Source organism: Indicator indicator, chromosome 9, assembly GCF_027791375.1.
Source record: "Indicator indicator isolate 239-I01 chromosome 9, UM_Iind_1.1, whole genome shotgun sequence".
In the NCBI taxonomy this organism is placed as follows: domain Eukaryota; kingdom Metazoa; phylum Chordata; class Aves; order Piciformes; family Indicatoridae; genus Indicator; species Indicator indicator.
Window position 1 is genome coordinate 11,350,801 of NC_072018.1, and position 20,295 is coordinate 11,371,095.

General features: G+C 41.0%; 2 protein-coding genes across 7 annotated transcripts in view; one reads left to right on the forward strand and one right to left on the reverse strand.

Annotated features, from left to right (window-relative positions):
* Positions 1–16,743, forward strand: part of RTN4 (reticulon 4) — a 45,143-nt gene extending 28,400 nt beyond the window's left edge. For 4 of the 5 annotated variants that reach the window (XM_054383616.1, XM_054383617.1, XM_054383618.1 and 1 more), the window contains 6 exons: positions 3,360–3,567; positions 6,588–6,726; positions 12,312–12,381; positions 13,063–13,109; positions 14,280–14,338; positions 14,738–16,743. In XM_054383616.1, the coding sequence (XP_054239591.1) occupies positions 3,360–3,567; positions 6,588–6,726; positions 12,312–12,381; positions 13,063–13,109; positions 14,280–14,338; positions 14,738–14,780 (566 nt within the window). In that variant the 3' untranslated portion in view covers positions 14,781–16,743. Of the gene's footprint in view, positions 1–2,801; positions 2,824–3,359; positions 3,568–6,587; positions 6,727–12,311; positions 12,382–13,062; positions 13,110–14,279; positions 14,339–14,737 lie in introns of those variants that run through there. The other variant, XM_054383619.1, reaches the window with a different exon arrangement.
* A 1,836-nt stretch (positions 16,744–18,579) lies between these two features.
* EML6 (EMAP like 6) overlaps positions 18,580–20,295 on the reverse strand; it is a 102,881-nt gene continuing 101,165 nt past the window's right edge. For both annotated transcript variants that reach the window (XM_054383407.1, XM_054383408.1), the window contains 2 exons: positions 20,072–20,172; positions 18,580–18,604 (listed from right to left, as the gene is read on the reverse strand). In XM_054383407.1, coding sequence (XP_054239382.1) covers positions 18,580–18,604; positions 20,072–20,172 — 126 coding nt within the window. The remainder of the gene's footprint in view (positions 18,605–20,071; positions 20,173–20,295) is intronic.

A 20,295-nucleotide genomic window follows, 5' to 3' on the forward strand; every position in this document is an offset into this window, starting at 1 on the left:
CGCTCGAGGCTTTAATTTCTCTGTCTATAAAAAGAGAGGGTTACCTGGCTCAGTCTTTTTTAGAAGAAAAATACCAGGCTGAATATACTAAACTACTTGTTTTTGTCAGAAGTGTGAATTACTCAGTTTTAAGCTAAAGGTCCGTGAGAGAAAGAAATTACTTTGCAAAATGCAGCACTTGCTTTAAAAGCAAAATGTAATTGGATGAGTTCTGCATGTAAGGCACAGATGCTAGCAGTACTATTTTTAGATGTGCCAAGTGACAGTTCGTGCTTACCAAATGTAGGCAGCTGTTCTTGCTTTAGGGTAGGCCTGGAATACTTGAGTTAAACGTGTGATATTATAGTTCATATTATGTAAAATAAAGCTTAAAATGGTTTCCACAAGGAAAGGTAGCGCCTGGCAGGGCTGTTCCTGAGAGTTTTAAATGTGCTGTGAATATCTTGTGTATAAATTAAAGCCAGAAAGCTGCATCTAGTAATGCTTCTAATACTTTCTTTTGCTTTATAAATACTAATACCTGTTTCTGATCAACTAGAGAATATAAATAAATTTCCTCACTCTCTGGTACTGAAAACTACAAATGACTTACAAAACTGAATTTTTCTTTGAGGAATTTACAGTGAAATCAGGTATGTTTCACTAAGATGAGGCTGATGTGGAGACAGGAAAAACGCTTTGTATGCCTTTTAAATCTGGTCTGGGAGCTAGCTTTTAACTTGAGGATATTTCATATTGATCACTGAGAACAAAAGACTTGAAGATTGAGTGCTAGAAGCCTTTTGTTGGCTTTGGTATCCTTTAATTCTAGGAAATTTACCTTTCGTTTCTTGTGTTTTGAGAACTGTTGTACAGGTGAATTACTGTCTTTACATTCCTTGTGACTGGGTTCAAGTATAATGTGTCATTGCTCGTAAAAAGTGATCTTGTCTACAGAATTAATGCTGTCTGCAAGTGGAGAGGAGTAGGGCTCATACTTTGTGTCACACGATACGAGCGAGAGCAGCAGTCAAACTTGAATGTATGGATAACTCAAATGGCAACAGTTAAAATTAAAGATTGTAATTGAAGCAAATGCTCCAACAGAAATTAGGTTTTGTCAAAGGTTTCTTGCATGATTTAGGAGTACAAAATCCACCAACTTCCCCCCCACCCAAGACTGGCTTGAAAATCTCACCCAGGGTTTAAGGATACTTGCAGATCAATTTATGTTTACAGTTTACAACAATTTTTAGATCAAGATCACATTTTCATTGGTAAAGCTCCTTTTATGTGGTAAACTTGCTTAACTAAAGTGTACAGAGATGCTAATAGACACTTCTGTGATTAGAAACAAAGCCAAAGAAAATGTTAAATTTAGGGATTATAGCCCATACAAAAGGAATTCTGCAATGACTTAATTTTTGTTTGATTTTTTACAAATACTAAAGAAAAGTTGTCTTGCTTAGATCTTTCTTTGACAGGGAAAATAAAGTGCAGCTTTGTAACATGAAGAGACTGCAGAATAACAGGTCAGCAGGGTGCATGGGTAGGTTTGGCTGCAATTTGACAAGGACTTTAGATAGGTGCAATTCTGAGAGCAGGAGTGTCACCTCCTTCAGCTGGCTGCTCTATCTCTCACCCCATATGTTTGTGGAGTCACATGGTGAACTACCACCAGAATCTGATCTGGCTGGCTGCTTAGGTTTTATTTTATTATTTTGGTGCAGTAGTTGTCAGGGGCATCCAGAAACCCAGGCTGGTTCTGTATGGCTGCACAGAGGAAAGGAGTGAAATTGAGTGGTGGTGGAAGGGTCAGGTTGTTTCTTTCTCAGTAGTTTTGTTTGCGATAAATTGAAGATGTTCATGCAATGGTAACCTGGCTCTGTCCGTAGAAATGCAGGAAATTTCTATTGAAAATGTGAATTAAATATTTGGATAAAATATTTTGCATTCTGAAAATGGCAGCTTTAAATTTATGACCAGGGCTCTTATCTTTGCTGTGTCTGATACTCAGTATGATTTCTCTGCAGAAATAATTAGGAGAGGACTTGAGCTTCTGAAATTGCACCAGAGCCCCAATGATGTTTTCCTGTTGTACCCACAAAGTGCTTATGCAGACTTTGCCCTGCAGAGGCTACTAAGCTGTTCTGTGATTCTAAATATTTGATGTTGGTGCATTACCAGATTTTCAGCCTGTAATAGTAGTCAGGTTTTACTTTTATTATTTTCTTTTGCAGTCATTTCAAGTAAGAACCTGTTCTGAATTGTGATACACTGTTTGACATTGTTTTACTATTTTTGGTGATGTTTAGAATGAGAGAGGATGACTAGACTTGTGGTGTAATAGTAGTAATTTCTCTCTCATTTATCTTGAGTTCTGTACCTGATCTGTTGCTATTAACCAGCACTTTAGATGCAGAAGAGGAATTTGTTCTTGTGACTATATAGTCAGCCATGGAAGTAGAAATCATGAAGAGCAAATTATGTTCTGTGTCTCAGGATGAATTATAACTGGGTAGGAGCACTCTACTCTCCACTCTCAGCAGTGGAGAATGATGTTGGTCAGATTTTATTAGTTCAGCAAGGTGATCAACTAAATGCATCAGCACCTCAAACAAATCTGCAGTGGGTGTATTAAGCCATTGCCTATGCTTTGTGGAGAGGCAGAGTTTTACTCTTAAACAGTGATGCTAAAAATGGCATTCTCTCATGAAGGTCACTTAAGGAAAAAATAAACTTGTTTTACAAATGCTGTATTTTGTGTTGAAGCACAGCAGATTTAGCCTGGATTGAAACTTCAGTGAGGTTATTTCCTTTTGATGGCTTATTCTGTCACCCAAGGTAACGTTATAAACTCTCATGGGAATGAGTTCAGACAAAAGGAAACAAAATTAACTGTTAATGAGTCTTGAGCAGTGCCTTTGTGCCCTTGCTTCTGTCAGACTTACAAAGATATATTGGTATAGAGTAGTGTCTTGTCATCTGTCCTAACAGAAAATCGAAATTGGTCTCTTCAGTGAGTGACCTCCACAAAGAAATATGAAATGAAGCAGAAACTGCTGTGGTTCTGGTGCAGAACACAGCACAGGAGATGAAGAGATTAATTCTGACGTTGCTTAAGGGTAAAATTGTTCTTAAATTGTAGCAATTAGATTTGAGGTAATCTTGATAACAATAATCCAAGCAATCTGAAGTCAAATGCACACTGGGTGCTGAAATAACCTATTTCTAGTTGTCATTTCAGCTCTGGTTTGACAGTGAGATTGCAGGTTCCATTCTTGATGACTTTCAGCAGTCAATTGAGTCATGTTTTACTGTTTTTGTATGGATGCAAAATGTACCTTGTTCTAATTTCTTACTTTTTAAAAAAATTTTAGTTGTCGACCTCCTTTACTGGCGAGACATTAAGAAGACAGGAGTGGTGTTTGGTGCCAGCTTGTTCCTGCTGCTTTCATTAACAGTGTTCAGCATCGTGAGTGTGATAGCTTACATTGCCTTGGCCCTGCTTTCTGTGACCATCAGCTTTAGGATATACAAGGGAGTTATCCAGGCAATCCAGAAGTCTGATGAAGGCCACCCGTTCAGGTGAGATTTTTCTTTTAATTAAGACAAAGTGTGTTATTGGTGCTATTAAGAGTAGTGGATGACATATGCCATGAAATATTGCATAATGCTATAAGGAGTCCTGTCCCATGACTACTCTTTGTTCAGGTTTTCCCAGTGGGAATACCCAATGGTAAGGAACATGAGCTGAGCATTTGGTCCAGGGGATTTCCCATGGAATGCTAGGGTTTCTCACATTAAAAAAATATTAAATACTTCAATCCCTACTCCTGCTGGCCACACTATTCCTGATGCAGGCCAGGAGACTGTCTGCACTCTTGGCCACCTGAGCACATTGTTGGCTTATGTTCCGATGACTGTCGACTGGCACCCCAGGTCCCTTTCTGCTGGGTGGCTTTCCAGCCACTCTGCTCCAAGCCTGGAGCATTTATGGAGGAGTTGTGACCAAAATGCAGGACCCAGCACTTGGTCTTTTTGGCCTTGGCCCATTGATCCAGCCTGTGTAGGTACCTTTGCAGAGCCTTCCTACTTTTGAGCAGATCAACACAGTTTGTCATCTGCAAACTTGCTGAGTGTGCTGTCTGTCCCCTCATCTAGATCAATGATAAAGATAGTGAAGAGAACTGGCCCCAATGGTAAGGTCTTCAGAATGTGAACCAATGACAGGTGATGTACAAAATTGAAAAGAACACTCAGGAGATGCAGAACTTTCACTGCAATATATTTAGCAAAAATTAATAAATGTAGCAGAGTGTATTTTGATCTTTTTGGAACTTACATTTTAATATTACTCTTAAAATTGTTGGTTAGTATGTAGCAGCATTGCCGTGTTCTCCACATGCAAGGCTGCCTCATCACCAGCAGAATCCATGTTCATTGCAGCCTGCCCAGATCAGAAATCCAGAAACATAGACTCTGAATTCTAAAGCTTGAAGAGTTGTATTCATGGGATTAATTTAAGTCCTCAAAGAGGACCTCTGAGCTCTTTGCTTTAAGTGACGAGCTGTGTGTGCTTTCCTGCAGTATCAGAACATGGTATTTGTGGTATTCATCCCTTCCTGTGTTGAAGACAGTGGACCCCAATATTGCATAGCTGTCTCTTAAGAGAAAAATTTAGTCATGTGTTAGAGTGCGTGTTTCCTCTTACCATCCTTGTCCGACACTGCTCTGACTTCCTTCTCATGAATCAGTGTAATGGTTCAATCTGAACTTCCCATGTACCTTTCAGAAACTCCTGCTTGCCTTCCTATTTACAGCTCTCAGAAATGGTTTTCCCAATTATTTTTGTTCTCCTCCTGTCATCCTGAGTAAGGCAAAGTAAAATGTTCTCTTCAGTTTACCTCCATTCTTCCCTGACGGTGCATTGGCTCAGTTACCTAACGGAAGGCAATTGGTGCCTACAACAGCTCTGGAACAAAACTCTGAGGAGGGGAAAAAAAAAGGCAGTATATGCTTTCAAACTTAGATCTAACATGCATCTGTAGTTTGCAGCAATATTCAGTATAGCACTTTGAAAGACGTATCTTGTGTAAACTTTTTGGGTGGGGAGTGGGGGTTGTTGTTGGTTTGGTTTGTTTTTTTTTTTTTTTTTCGTCGTCATTGCCTGTTTGACCCTCCTCAGTCACCACATTAGATTAATTCCCGGATGAAATCCTGTTTGTTCGAACTACCCAATAGTGCGCTTCAGTATCCAAACAGCATTTCCCAGTTTACCACTAAAGTTTGTTCTTAGGAAGAATAAGCAAAATGTGTTCTACCTGTGCTCTTTCTGCAGCTTGTTTCTAAAAATACTGGTAGTCCTAAGAAATTTACAGACATTCTTGTCCAACATACCTGGCTGCTTACTATATATTTGTGTAACTTCAACTACAAGAAGGTTATTTTTACTTGAATTTATTTTGCCAGTGAAGAGCACATCCATGAGATCAAATAATTTTTTGATTCAGTTCCTGTGCATCTTGCTTACAAGTTGAGAAGGTTGTGAAGAAAGCCAAGTGTGGTAGCAGAATGTAGCCTTGAAATAGTCAACCTTTGTAGTTAAACGTTTAAAGTATCTTAATTAGTTTTGGATTTGCTACAAGGCCGTGTTTAGCTTTGCCTTAAATGATGTACATAGGAGCCTCTGCTGTGCATGTTTCAATTGTAAGAAAATCAAAGGCACTGCAAAGCAGAATCCCTTCCAAACAAAAGTTTAACAACTGTAGTAACTGTAAAATGAGTGCTCTGTTACAGATGTGCTGCATTGCTTCTCCTCCCTACAACATGCAAATTAAACAAATTATTCTCTATTTAAAGAGTCTAAATTGCCACTGCAACTTCACCAGATAGGAGCTTCTATCTTGCTGTTAAAAGAGACACTGTCCCTAAGAATTTTTTTAGCAAATAATGAAAAAATTGCCATTTTACTGTGCCTTGATGTATTAGAGCTTAATGGTAACTTCGGAAGTATCTTCCAGAGGTATTAATGGATATTGCTTTTGTAGGACTTTCTGTTTGACAAATGAAGGAATCTCGAGGTCTGATGGTATATCAAGACCACATAATAGCAGCAAAATGCAAGATTGGCACACACTCTATACCCCCTCCAGCTTTTCTGTCTCTCATTTTTAAATGCACATTAGTGTTTTACTGGAGTATAGCATATGCTGAGGAGTAAGAAGAGACTTTCTAGACCAAGCATCCCATGGGGTAGCCGTGCTGGGCACTCTTGGCCGCTAGCCTGCTAAGTCTGTTCACACACACACATTTAACCAGTGCAGCCATCTTGCCTAGCCCAGGTAAGCCTCTGTGTGTGACTTGGTAAATGCACCAGCACAATGTAGCAGTGAGAGAAACATTTCCTTCTTGTCTTCTAAGACGCTGGGGGTGGCTTATGGTTCCTTTTACCTTCAAAGAGCAATTTTAGTCAGTTCTGTCCTGTCAGTTCTGTCACCTTGTAGGTGTATCCTAAGAACAACTTAGATTGATACTGTTTGTATAACATATATTGATACAGTTTGGTACCACTGTTACAGTAAAGTTTCATAAGCTCTTTCTTGCAGGGCTTACTTGGAGTCTAATGTGGCTGTGTCTGAAGAGCTTATTCAGAAATACAGTAATGTTGTGCTTGGTCATGTTAATGGCACAGTCAGAGAGCTGAGACGTCTCTTCCTAGTTGATGACTTAGTGGATTCTCTGAAGGTAAGTTTGCTTCAGCTGTGGACAGAGCAGCCTTGTATAAATACATCCCTTGCTGGCCCAGGTTTGCAAAGCCCAGTAGTCCGTATAAACATGAATGAACAATAGCATATTTGGCTCTGTGCAAGTAAATGAGTTTTAGTTTGAAGGTAATAAGCCTTTTTGTTTTTTCAAGTATATCTTTTCTCTAGCCACATTACGTGGAACAGGAAGTGCTGTGTGCAGTAACAGAGTGGATAACTTTATCTGCACTTTGCCATTATAATACTGAGCTAACATTCATCTATGCCTCTTGAAAACCTGTGCTTTGGGCTAGACTGCCAGAGGCTGGTTTTGTTGTGTTTCTGTCCATAAATGAGAGTGGTTAGCGTACAGTTATGTGCCTTGAACAGTGGGACTTCTTGAGTCCACTTTTTGTTGGAAGAGTGGGGACTGAGCCATGTCCTTGTTTTACCAGGAGGGTAAACATTTGTTTCAGTCCCTGAATTTGGGTGTGAATAGCTGCTGCTTTTAGTGGTACGGATTACTAAAATGGGGTTTGTAAGTTCCTCTGCCAAAGGCATGTAATACTGCCTAACAGGTCTATTTAGTATGTCCAAGTAGTATTTAGTAGCATTTATTGAAGGTGGTAGAGCAAAGAGAGAATAATAAGATGAAATAAGAAAACTCAACCAAAAGAACCCAACAACAAACCCAAACCAAACAAAAAATAAAATAAAAGAATTGGCCAAAACCCTTCAGTTTTGTTCTGTGGGAATTACATTCTCTTCTTTCAAACTAATCGTCTTTCTATGGTTTTCAAATAATTGTTTCCTTTACTGAGTACAATATGTTGTCCATTTCTTTTTCAGTTTGTTTAATCTTCTTGAAATAAAGGTGCATTTATCTTCCAGTAAATCCCTTACTTAGTGCTTTGTAAAGTCCTTTGAGTTGTGAGGTTGGGGGACGGCCTTTCAGGTGAAACCTGGAGAAAAAGGAAAGCTGTAAAAGCCTTTGTGTTTGTGTAATAGAAATCGGAGGTAGATCTTGAGATTTTACCCAGACTTTCTAGATTCCAGTTTTTCATTGTGCTCCAGCTTAAACACAGAGTTGCACCAGATGCTGTGCAAATCTTCTGCTGTTAAGTCCTTTCCCTCTGGAAACAGAAAGATTATAAGGCTGTTGGATTTTTACCTGGGGTTTGCTACTCACGTTAAGAGAAAGGAAAGAGGAGATGGAATATGAGCGTGGAGTTTTGTGTAACCTTCCTGCTCCCGAGGAGTTGTGCAGTAATTAGTTTGCTTTAAGAGGTGGCTGCGCATTCTTACTTCCTGGACATGACTGGTACTGTGTGCAATCGTTTTATGGCAAAACGGCTGAAATAAGGCCCCTATTGTCTGCACCTTGCCAGTGTTTTTCACACAGCAGTTGCATTTTGATGGTTAAAGCACCACTGCCTGTTGCTGTGATCTGTAATGAGCTGTGCCTTCATGCTTAAGTGACTGAGTACTTAGGATTCATCTCTGCAACATCTCAAGGCCCCAGTCTTGATGAAAAAGAACTGCATTTTGATAACTTGAACTTGGCATCTGTTTATGTGTTTTTAAGGGCATTGAGTCATGATGTTCAAAGAAAAGTAATTTTGCGTAAGTTGTTTGGGTAGGGTTACACATCATCACACACAAAACTTGTAGGCACAAGGTCGCTTGTATTTCTTTAATAATTAAGCCCTTTGAGATATGTTCCATCATCTGAGTTACAAGAATTTCTGCACCATTTGTTTTGAGATCACAGTCCCTTGCCATAAAGGCAAAGGAAGCAGTGAACAGCCAACTGCTGTTTCAGTTAATGCTGTTTTAAAAATTCGGCCTTTCAGAGGAATTGTTAGAAGTAGAAATCCAGTCAGAATGCCTCCAAGGCACTCTAATCACTTCTAAAGTACTATGCTGCATAGGAAAGACATGTTTATTCAGCTGAACTAATTGTTTCCCCTCTCCTCTTCTGACATTTGAAACGTTTTATGTAGGTTAATTAGTCTAATTTATGGTAGTTGGGAGCAACCCTTATGAAACCAGGGAATGTCAGGACAGTTCACAAGCACAAGTTACTGATTTTGAAGAGGTTTTGCTTGAGGAGAACATTAAAAGATGCTGGGGTCTTATGTAATATAATGGCCCTATTTTAAAAAAAGGGAAAAAAACCCTTGCCTTGTGTAGTTTAAACATTTCAGTATAGGAAACAGCAAATTTGTGTGTAACTGAAGTAACAGAGCCTGAACACAGAAAGTGTCTGCAGGTCAGTTTATTATGTGTAATAGTTCTGGCCCTAAAATCTGTCTTGTTAAGATATTTTTTCTTTCAAAATTTTTATTAATGCTTCAGTCATGGAAGGCTTAAAATGGACTCTAAATATTTATGTAGCATAACGAGAGGTTCCTCACAGCTCTTGAGGAGCCCTTGCCAGAGAATCCCACTGGAAACTGCTTTTTGCTGATACACAGTGCAGTGGGAAGTGTTTGAACACTGGGGCAGAGTTTACTTGACACTGCTCAGCTGATATTTTGAGAAACAGGGCTCTTTGTATTTGAACTATATTTAAAAGAACTAGTACATGGACACTTCTGGATTTGCCATTAAATTGCAGTATGCTTTGGGTACTGGGGAGTCATTGGAGTGAGACAGGCAATAATTTGATTCAGTCACTCAGATGTGCTGTTTTCCTTTTTTGACATACTGTCATGTCTAGAGTGAGCTTGGGCCCTGTGCTTTCCTTCTGTCCTGAGTGTGTGGGAAGAGCAATATTGTCTTCGTAGGTCAGTCCTGGGTTGCCTTCTGCTTTTTTTTTGTTTGTTTGTTTGTTTGTTTTCCCTGTTCTTAGAACTTTAAGTGTGTAGATGTGGTTGAGGTGAGCCTTTTTGCAGGTCTAAGGTTCTCTGAGTTTGACTCATTTATAAGGGAAAAAAAAAGGAGGCCAATACAAAATGGGAACTGTGGGAGTGAGATCAACTCCTCTTAGTTCTGGAAGTGTTGTTTTAACTGTCAGAAGGGTGTGAAGAGAGGGGGAGAGGTGTTCTGAGGTTTTTGCCGAACTCCCATTTGCTTTGCTAGCCACAGCTTTCGATAGAGGTGTTCCTGACTGATGAGGATGAGGGAGCGGGGTGGTTTCACTGGGACCAGCGCTTCCCTCTCCCACCAAGTATGAATAAGCAAGGTGGATCAAAACCAGCATGTGCAGCACAGTTTGTCAATAGACTCTGCTGCTGCTCTGGAAGGACGTTTGGAGCATCAAATCCTGTGTCTGTCAAACGTTAACTCCTGGATTTTCATCTTTCTTGGGCCATAAATTCAATGGTCATTAAATAGGATTGGGCAGTTCTGGTAATTGTGGGACTTTGGAACTGATTCATATCTGTTACATAAACTCACATTTTCTGACTTGGCCATAGTCTTCAGAAATATTACCGAAAGCTCACCCACCCAAGGTGGTGCTTTAGCTTCAGTAACTGTGCATCTACCTTCAGAAACTGCCTTGTGCAGAGATCTTAGGTAGCTGTCAGGATGCTGTGCTGTATGTCCTTGAAGGCAGCATGTCTAATTTACTGAACGTGCAGCCTGCAAGAGTCACCCTGAATGATCACAAACTAGGAGGCTTTTTGCTGTAGTAAAAATTACTGATTTCCTTCCCTCCCCTTGGCTGAGGAGTGCTTAGATTTGCTCAGAAGTGTTTGCTTCATTAAAATGCCTTCTGCAAAGGAGCCGGCAACCAGCTCTCAGCCTGGCATTGTGGAGAGCAGAGCTGGGCCAAGGTTTGAGTAAGTCATAAGACAGTTTACGGAAATTATTTTCTTTCTGCTTTTTTTCTTGATAAACTGCTGAAATCCAGCAGTGGGAGTGCAGTTGATGGTAGCATTGCAACCTTGTCTGAGGGGTTACCTGTGTGCCTCTGAGTGCTGACTGTGTTACATTTAGAAAGAACTGACAGAGTTACCTTGTTTGTAATTAGTCACGCTTGAATTCCGAATGGCTTTGAGTGAAGGTCTTGAAGTAAACTTAAATTCCCTACAGGGGTCATGCAATTAAAGTGCTATTGGTTATCATGCCCTAATTGTTGAATGCTGATCTTCTTTGGTTTGGGTATTTTGCATTTTTGATAAGATAAAAATGGATGTTTGGATACGTAACTTCTGAGTGACTTGGCTGCAAGCTAGGTCCTTGCTCACACCCACAGTCCTTTGATACTAATTTTTTCTTCCCTTTCCAGTACTTTGTAGCCATATTTTCCTTCCATGTATCTCCTGATTACAGGGAAGAGCTTCTGAGGAGCTTCACCTTTGGTTGTTAACTATGCCTAGATGGGTAGAAATAAGAGCTCCTCTCCCTGATGCCCACAGCAGCTTCCCCCTGCTCCACTATTGGTGTTTTGCAGTGTCTTGCACAGCAAACTAGACATGCTTATTGATTACAGGCTTGAGGGTCTCCTCTGTGTGCTCTGTACAATGCAAAGCATAGTGCAGTGCTTAGCAAGAAACAAGCACTGGTAAATCCTCCATGTTTGACATCCAGATCCTGGCTGTTGCTCAGTTCCTTTTGCAGCGCTAGAAAAAAATGGGAGGAATCCTACACAGAAATAGAGCTGGCAGCCTTCAACCCTGCTCCCAGCCTAGCATAGGTCAGAGGTGTGCTTGGGACACTCTTCACCTGGCATAAAGCTGAGGGACTTGAACTTCTGGAGATCTTTGTGCAGAGCAAATGAAGCGTAGTGGAGCCTGGACAAGTGCAGTCAGCAGGGTGATGCCGGGTGAGGAACAGGGGCTGTGTATGAGTTTTAGGGGCTGGGTATGAAGCCAGCAATTTTGGCAGTGTGAGGGTTTGGGTGTCTGTTAACAGACATGGCATCTTTGCTTCTGAATTAGTCTCTGACTTAGAGCCAGCTTACCTTTTCTGGCACTGTTAACTTTCTTTCCTTAAATTTTTAGTATTCAAAAGTCAATTAAGCCAACCATGCCAGGTTACCTTCCCGACAGTTTTTTTTCCACTGATGTGGCAGAACCCTGTGCCTAGTCTAGGCAGCAGTTCACTGAGATTTTTGCAGAGCTAGCATGTGATTGTGATAGTTTGGTGCCACTGCTTGCGCTGCAGCCCCAGAGTGGATGTGGTTGTGTGTTGTCTGCTGGGCTGGCATACACCAGTGACCTGCTTTCTTTCTGGCTCTGCTACCGAGTGCTGAGTGCCGTGTTGTGCCAGTCCTTAACTTCTCACTTGCCTGTCTTGTTCAATCCCTGTGAAGATAGGGTAGGAATTGTGCTTGCCTGTCATTACTTAAAACACAGAGTTGGGAGGACTGTATAAATGCAGAGAGCATTGAGCTGCCGTCAAGTACTGAGAGCTTTTGGTCACTGCTGACCAGCCCAGTGACCTAGACACAAAGAGGCCACATAGTGTGGTAGTGAACCCTTCAGCCATCTTGTCACTCGTCTATAATTCCACAAGATTTACAGGGCTGAGTGGAGTTTGGGGTGTTTCAGGTTCATGTGTTTAGAGAAGCTCTCCAACTAGTTAGTATGTTGTGGTATGACAGACTGAGCTAACCTACTGTCTTTTCCCTTTCAGTTTGCAGTGTTGATGTGGGTGTTCACTTATGTTGGTGCCTTGTTTAATGGTCTGACATTACTGATCTTGGGTAAGTGTTTTAAATTGTGTTCAAGGCCTGCTGCACAAAATAACCCTGGAAAAGAACTGAAGGCTACTCGATACTGTGAGGCTATTCCTATGTTTTTGAGTGTGTTGTTGAGAATGCAGCAAGATGTTACAATTGTGTGCCTTTTTTCTAGGATGTTGATAGCACTGCGGAACAGACCATTCTGACTTGTCTGAATTCCTTGAGTTTGCTGATTTTTTTTTTCCAGACATTGTATCATTCAAAAGCATGTTCTGTTGTATTTGTCCCTGTCAAAGTTAGCCCCACTGCAGTGTGACTTTAGAGGCGGTACAGGGCTCTGTCCCTGTCCCACTGCAGACAGTTTTATTTCTTGTATCCCAGACCAGGCTGCCTTCAGGTGTCAGAAACTGACTGATGTTGGCAGAAGCCTAAGGTCTCCTTTGGAAGAATTTGCATAACCCACAGTAAAGGAAGTGAAATGTGACCAGACTTACTGTACTGGTAATGAGCCCTGGCGGACAGCCCAGCTTCTCCTTTCTAGAGATTATTTAAATTACTGACCAACAGTTTTTAATGTGGCTCTAGTTATTTTTCTTGTACCTTTTTGAAAAAAAAAAAATGTGGTGTGGAAGGTAGTCTTTGTTTTACCTGACCACCATCCCTTTTGTCAATATTTACATTTTTTGATGTCTGCCTTTGCAGCTTTGATTTCGCTCTTCAGTGTTCCTGTTATTTATGAGAGACATCAGGTAAGTGTTTAAGATGTCTCACTAAATGCTTTATAAAATAGCTTTAAGGAAAATCACAAGTGAATAAAAATGAAATTAATTTCAGTCTTTGAAAATCTTTAAAGCTTTTAAAATATAGAGCAGAAGTCACTGCCAGGGCCAAGAAAACAAATTAACTGTGAAGTTCAGACTGTGTGTGTTTTCCCCTTGTTTTGGATGGAAGTCTAAGAAAGCTTCCCCAGCAAACAGTTATGAAAAAGGTCTGATTTAGCTTAGAGGTCTTCTCTGCTGATCCAGTTTGGTCAGGACTAAAGCAGCAGTGGAGACGGTGTGTTAAGGCTGATCTAAGTCCTTTGAAGACAGTTTCTGAAGAAACCTCTTTAGTGCTGATGTTCAAGATACGTGTCCTGAAGCCCTGGCGAAAACAAGAGATAGGAGACATGATTGGCACAGTCTGGTGCTTCTCCTGTAGAGAGGCTGATATAAAATAAAAGGATATGGAGGAACCAAAATAAAATGTGAATGGTTAAATTATTGCCAAGCTTGAGCAGGGGCTGTCTTCAGCAGGTGATAGCACAGGAGGGAGTAACCAGCTCTGGCTTAGCGGATCCCTCTCCTCTTTCAAAAACAATGCTGCTCATGGAGGCCAGCCTGGGAAGGGAGGAAGATGGCAGGGCCTCCTGGACTCCTCTGTGAGCTCCTAGGAGAGAAGAGAGTATTCTGCAGTGAAAGGAAATCCTGTAGCTCTGAGGAAAAATGATGGATCATTTGTGCGGCTTAACACGGGCTCCTCAATCCTCTTGGCAAGCTTGAAGGCTGCTTGCTGAAGGCATAAGCTGTTTAACAGGCCCAGCCCACCTAAGCAGCTTTCCTTCTCCATGGTGCATAGAGAACTGCCCCTCACCAAGGACCCTGGGTGTGCATGCACATATTGGGGTGGCCTAGGGAAATGCTAGTGACTGGTTTGGGACACCCAGAAGCCAGGGATGGACCTATTTGGGTACTTGGCCACTACTCCCTGTGGTTGAGTGTGTTCCTCGAGGCATACAGTAGCACCCACTGTGGCTGAAGCTGTGGGAGCTCTGGCTCCATCAAAACTGGGAAATAAACTTGGGGAGGGACCTTCCTTCTGTGTGGCAGAGTAGCTGTTTCTAAGAGCTGATCTGGAACATCTGTCATTTTCCATTCCAGGCCCAAATTGACCATTATTTGGGACTAGTGAACAAGAATGTCAAAGATGCAATGGCTAAGTGAGTTGTGGTTTGTGTGTTTTATTTATTTCACTTTATAAGGAATGTTTACAGTTTGTGCTATGTGTGATGCTATATATTACAAATTCTTCACCTGCACTAATCCTGAGAGGACAAAGTCCTTTGTTGAACTTTGGAATGGTTATGATACCAACTCCTCTCTTGCTGATGCTAATCTTACATTGTTTCTAATAGAAGTCTGTGTGTTAGAGCCATTATCAACACCTGAGGCACTCAGCAGTTGCAACTGAGGGTGAATGAAGTCATTTAGTCATTTCATTACTTTGAGTGTAATAGTTTTGTGTTGCTGTGATAATTATTTCTGCATGTTGCTAGTTTTAAGACTCTATTTACACCTTTTTTTTGGTCACTTAAATGCTGCTGTTTTTTCTCTTGTAGGATCCAAGCAAAGATCCCTGGGTTGAAGCGCAAAACTGAATAAAAAGTCTAAAGCAACTTATCAATAGGAAGTTCATCTTTTAAGGGGGAAAAATACTCATTTGGATTTACATGGGGAGGGTCAGGGCATAGCAAACCCCTTGACATTGCAGTGCAATTTCACAGATCTTTATTTTTTAGCAACGCAGTGTTTGAGGAAAATAACTGTTTTGACTGCCATGTGTTTCATCATCTTAAGTATTGTAAGCTGCTATGTATGGATCTAAAAACTAATCATCTTTCTTTATCCTGTGTGCAGCACTGGCTAATACAAAAGATTTGGGAAAGCTGTACATTTTGCTTCAGCAGCAGTAGTTCCTGCTGTGTCCCAGAAGAGGTGTAGTGCAGGTGGAGTGAAGGGTGACACTTCGCAGTTTGTGCACTGTGTATGGTCTGTGTAGGTTGATGCAGATTTTATAAAGAGATGTTGTAGAAGAATTATTCCATCTTAGCAAGTTTTTGGGAAACCTTGCCTTTTTGGTATGAGTAGAGCTGTATTGTGATTTTACTGTTTTATCAATTGCCTATATATATATATATATATGTGTGTTTCACAAAGCTTAGATCTTTCAGCTGTTCCACAGTGCTTGATACTTCAGAGAACTGACTGGTTTCTGGACTAGCTCCATAGCTCACAAGCTTGAAAACCTAAAATGTCTCTGTAAACACTAGCATCTGTTTAAAACAACAGGAGAGAAATGAACAAAGGACCCTTCACAGGTATTAAAATTACAGCATACACACTTTGCACAAACGTACAGTAATTGATCTTCAGTTAATAATTCTACAGTCTCTCAAACTCTGATAATCTGTGGACTGAATATCTAATGCTGCAGATGGTGTTTGGAAACTTAAAACCTTGTTATGCAAGAAGTAAGTCAAAACTTCTACACTTGCAGTTTAAGCTGTATTGAACTAAGTCTGTGGAATGCATTGTGAAATGTAAAAAAGAAAAAAATACAAAAAAAGGCGCAAAAACCCCCAAACCCCAAGTATCAATAAAGCTTATAGACATAAAATAATTCCGGCATTTTGCTTTCTTGAAGCAAGTTTAATATATTTGTGTTTATTTTAAGTTCCTCATGATTATATATATCCATTGTACATGGTGGTGGAATTACTGTGTCAGAAGTATAATGATGCGTGTAGGTGGATTTTTCGTGATACTTTTTCTTCTGGTGTGTGCAGAGTGAAGCATTTTGTTCAGTTCTGCATATGGAATTGCTGGCCCAGTGAGGCACAGGTTGTGCAGCACAGGCTCTTGCCTCCATGCTGAATACTGGAGGCCCCTGTATTGCCACTGCTGGCTGAGCCAGCAGCTCAGTGATGCTTCAGTGCTGTGAGTTTGTTAGTGAAGTGTGAAATGACGTTCTAGTTTCTGCTGAACAAGTGAAGATCCTTGGTTTCTTTTCTTTTTGAGACAATGTATGATGCCCTGTTTTAGACTAAAGGAGATTGGAAAGAAAGTCACAATCTTTTCAGGTCAACTTGTTGAATATGATTTAAAGGGATTGAATACATTGAAAACTTGTATCCAAATTTATTTGAGACAGACCTTTTCGTTAATGGCATTTTGACCATTGAAAAATAAATTCATGCATTACTATTTTAGTTTACAATATATTACATGATTACTTCTGAACATTTTATACATAAAGTCAAACCATATATAAACATACAAATTTTAAGTGTTTTCCTGACAGACACTATTGCTTAAGATATTTTGCACCTCAGCATTGAATCATTTGTTCTGCCACACAACTGGTTTGAGTTGGGATACAATCAGTGTGAAAGGAAGGTAAACATTGTTACAACATAGGCAAGGAAGGTGCTTAGTGACATCACCACCTAACAGGGTTACATGATTTGAGCAAGAAAGTGTCTTTAAAAAAAAAAACCGTGCGTAGGGCCTTCTGTTGTATCTGACAAACTGATCTTCTGTGTAGTAATATAAGGCATTAATAAATTCCATTTTAAAAAAAGGTGATTCTCTGAGGTTGCTGAAGCACTTTTGTGTGTTAAATGTACATTGATCCACTCCTCCAACTGGGTCTTCCTTGCAGCCAACAGCCACCTTTTTATGCAGTGGGTAGCTGCGCAGCAGAAGTGGATTGGCAGGAAGTCTCCACAGTTCACCATGCCATTGTCCTGAACTGGGACTAAAGCACTAGTTAACATTTCTTTTCACAGACTAAATGTAAGCCTGTTTTATTTTGGCCTTTACTTTTGCTTAACAGTCAGTCTTCTTAAAAGAAAGGTAATTTCAAAATACAGATGTTCTTCCAAGCCAGAATTGTTTACACATTACCCACAATTTCCTGTTGCTGGGATAAAGTTGAACTTATTTTTCGTTCTCCAAATTCCCCTGTTTCTGTAGGTTTGGTTTTGACACAATGCTTGTTGGCAGACATTGAGCAGCTTTACTTGCCTTTTGTGAACATCTGCTCCTGCTCTCCACTTACACAGGGAGCCAACTCTCCTTTCCACCTGCTACCCTCCTGCCCTGTGATCCCACAGCCAAGGGGGCTGCATGAGGTGCAAGAGGAGTGATGATGGGGAGAGGAGTCCAAATTTAGCAAAGATTATGCTTTTTCTCAAGGACAGGTGAATTTCTGGAATTGGAGCAATTTATGTTCTAGTTACAAGCCACATGGGAGTAGCCACAGGGAGGAGACACAGACCCCCCTAATGCCATACCAGGCATTCCTTTGGATGGCTTCAGGAAGCCCCTCTAGGAGAGGAAATAGTCATTCTTGGAAGCTTTCAAACCCGTTCTTAAGCACAGTAGACGGGCACTGCCTCTGACAGTAGTTCCCATGGACAGGGAAGGGCAGGAACATTTGGGGAACACCTTCCTCCCAGTGTGTTCACATGTCCTTAACCAACTCTCCCCATGCTCTCCCCCTCTACTCACTGTTGGAGCTAACCCTCAGATTGTGGCTGTGGTCAAACTATCCTCTGGAATCAATAGTGAGCAGCTTATCAAGAGGGGTAATGCCATCAGGAATTTGTCCTTAGAACAGCACCTAGCTACTTGCTGTCAGAAACACTTTGGAATTCACTTGTGAAGGTATTAGAAACCAAAGCAGAGAACAGGGATCAAGGTAAGTACACAGCTGGACAAGGTGTTAACGGTTAGCCCTCCTCTGTGAAAGTTATAGCACCGTGTGTTGAAAGCAATTGGTGGGAGGCAAGACTATAGCCTGTACTTCCAGAAAATTATTCAAAGGCACTTCATGGATAGAAAAATCTGCCAAATATTTTTATATATATATATATATATATATATATATATAAAAAACATAGACTTAAAAATACTTTGTTCCTTTGATTACTGAAAGCTGAAGTGTGAACCCCAGCATGTTCCTTAAGAACTTGCAGTTTGCTCAGTGTACCAAATTGGAGTTTTAAACAGGTGTGGTTAAAACCCACCAACTTGAGCAACTGTTCAAGCCACAATTTTTGAAATGATGCAAATGAAAGGGCTCAGACTGTTCCCTTTTCAAAAATGGTTTGAATAACACAGTATTAGGCAAAAAAGCAGCTTTGAGGGGATTGTTACTTTTGTTACCTGGCCTGCTCAGGTTACAAAAGGATTCTCTCTTCAAACTTCAGCTTCCTTCTCAAGACTCTGGTTCTTTCAAATGCAAGATCACATTCAGTAAATTCCTGTAAGTAATCTGAAAAATGGGTTACCATGCAGCATTGTGTGGCAGTTGCAGCAGCCAGAGGGGTAGAGGCATTCATGGCTGTCCAGTCCAGAGCAGTCTGTTGGTGGTGGCAGCAGCAGCAGGAGTCTTCATTCAAAGACAGCGCCATACAAATACGCTACAAGAAACGGACTGAGAGCATTATGTTTGAGTGACAGGCTCCGTTAAGTACATGCAGGGCTATGAATGCAGAGCTACAGCAAGATGTCAGGGAAAGCAACATTAAGCCCTGGGGTGAATTACTTAGCAAACGCACTTCTTGTTCAGGAGGGGGTTAAAAACATTGTAACATAACTACTGTGTGTGTTAGTAACTGCCTGGAGGTTGGAAATACTGTTCTGTTACTCTGTGTAGTTACACTGTGAATCAAGAAACCCTCATTATAACTATTACCTTGTGAAATGGCAGCTGATAAGCTTTTATAAGTTTATGTAACTTCTACCCTGGCTGAGAATTGAGGTAAATGCAGCCTCTCTTCTTCTGCAGACACTTTGACCTGACAGAACTTTCTCCTTGCTGCAGGCCTTGCAGGCTTAGTGAAGGGAGCCCAGTGTCAGAAAACATACATCAGTGTTTAGTTTCCTGCTTCTGGAAAAGATGAGTAGTATCATTCATTGGGAAAAAAAAAAAATCAGTCAATCCTGCAGTCTCTGGTTTGTATTTTTCCTGCTGAATAAGCAGTTGCAAATACCTCATTCTTAAATGTGGCCTTCTGATGCTTATTCCTGTGAGAATTTGTGCCCCTTCATTTCATACCTTGTTCCTTTTTGGTTCTTCTATGTTCTCTTGTTTAAAAAGTCTCTCACAGTGTGAGAGACTTTTAGGTTTTATTCCTCATCTTTCTGAGCAGTATTGGAAGCTCAGACAAGCCAGGGGTGGAGGGGGATCTGGCAGAAATCCCATGGGCACACACAGACAGAGGCTTACCTTTGTTTTTTGTGTGTGTGATCTGCCCCCCACAACCCCCCCCCTTTTTTTTTTTTTGGTGTTGTTTAAGGAAAAAACCCACAACAACCACAAACCACCCCAACACAAGCTCAAGCCTTCTGTTATTTGAAATGTCTTTCTAAATGTCTTTCCTGTTCAGCCAGAATTCCCATCCCAGCCTTTGCTGGGTGTGAGCTATTCAGTTATTTTTGTGTGACTGACACCCCCACCAGCTGTCTTTCTCTGATCTGAATGTTCTTCAGATGCATGAAGCAGTTCCTGTGCCAGCAGCCAGGGCTCCTTCAACTACTTCTGGGTGACCAGAGCCTCAAGTGGTCAGTGCTGCTGCACAGCAGCTATGGTACAAGTATGCCTCCCATCCTCTGTCTGCTCTGTTGCAGGGAGCAAGGCAAGGAGCTACATGGCTCACACCTGGTAAACACAGGAACCCAAATCCAAGATGCTTTACCCAGTAGAGATGACCTTGTGAATAGCACCAATAAGGCACAAGTGACTAAAAGGCAGTGCGTCCAGAGTAAGAAAAGCTGAAAGTATCACACAGCAACAAGCTTCACTGAATGCAGAGGGGCTGAGAATGCTGTCAAATGCTTTGCTATGGGCACACACAGATCAATTTTTGATCATATCAAATAGTTACCTGCAGTCATCTCCTCCAGTACTGATGACATACTTGTCGTCATGAGAAAAGCGGATGTTGGTGACATGGGCCGAGTGCCCAAAATACCGCTTGTGTTTGGCCTGTTGGAAAAGGAACAGAAATTCAGGAATGCAGTACTGGCTGGAGCTGGGTGGAGATAACCTGTTGGACCATGCTGTTGGGACATATTAACAACTGTCAGAGAAGGTGTCTGGGAGAAAGCA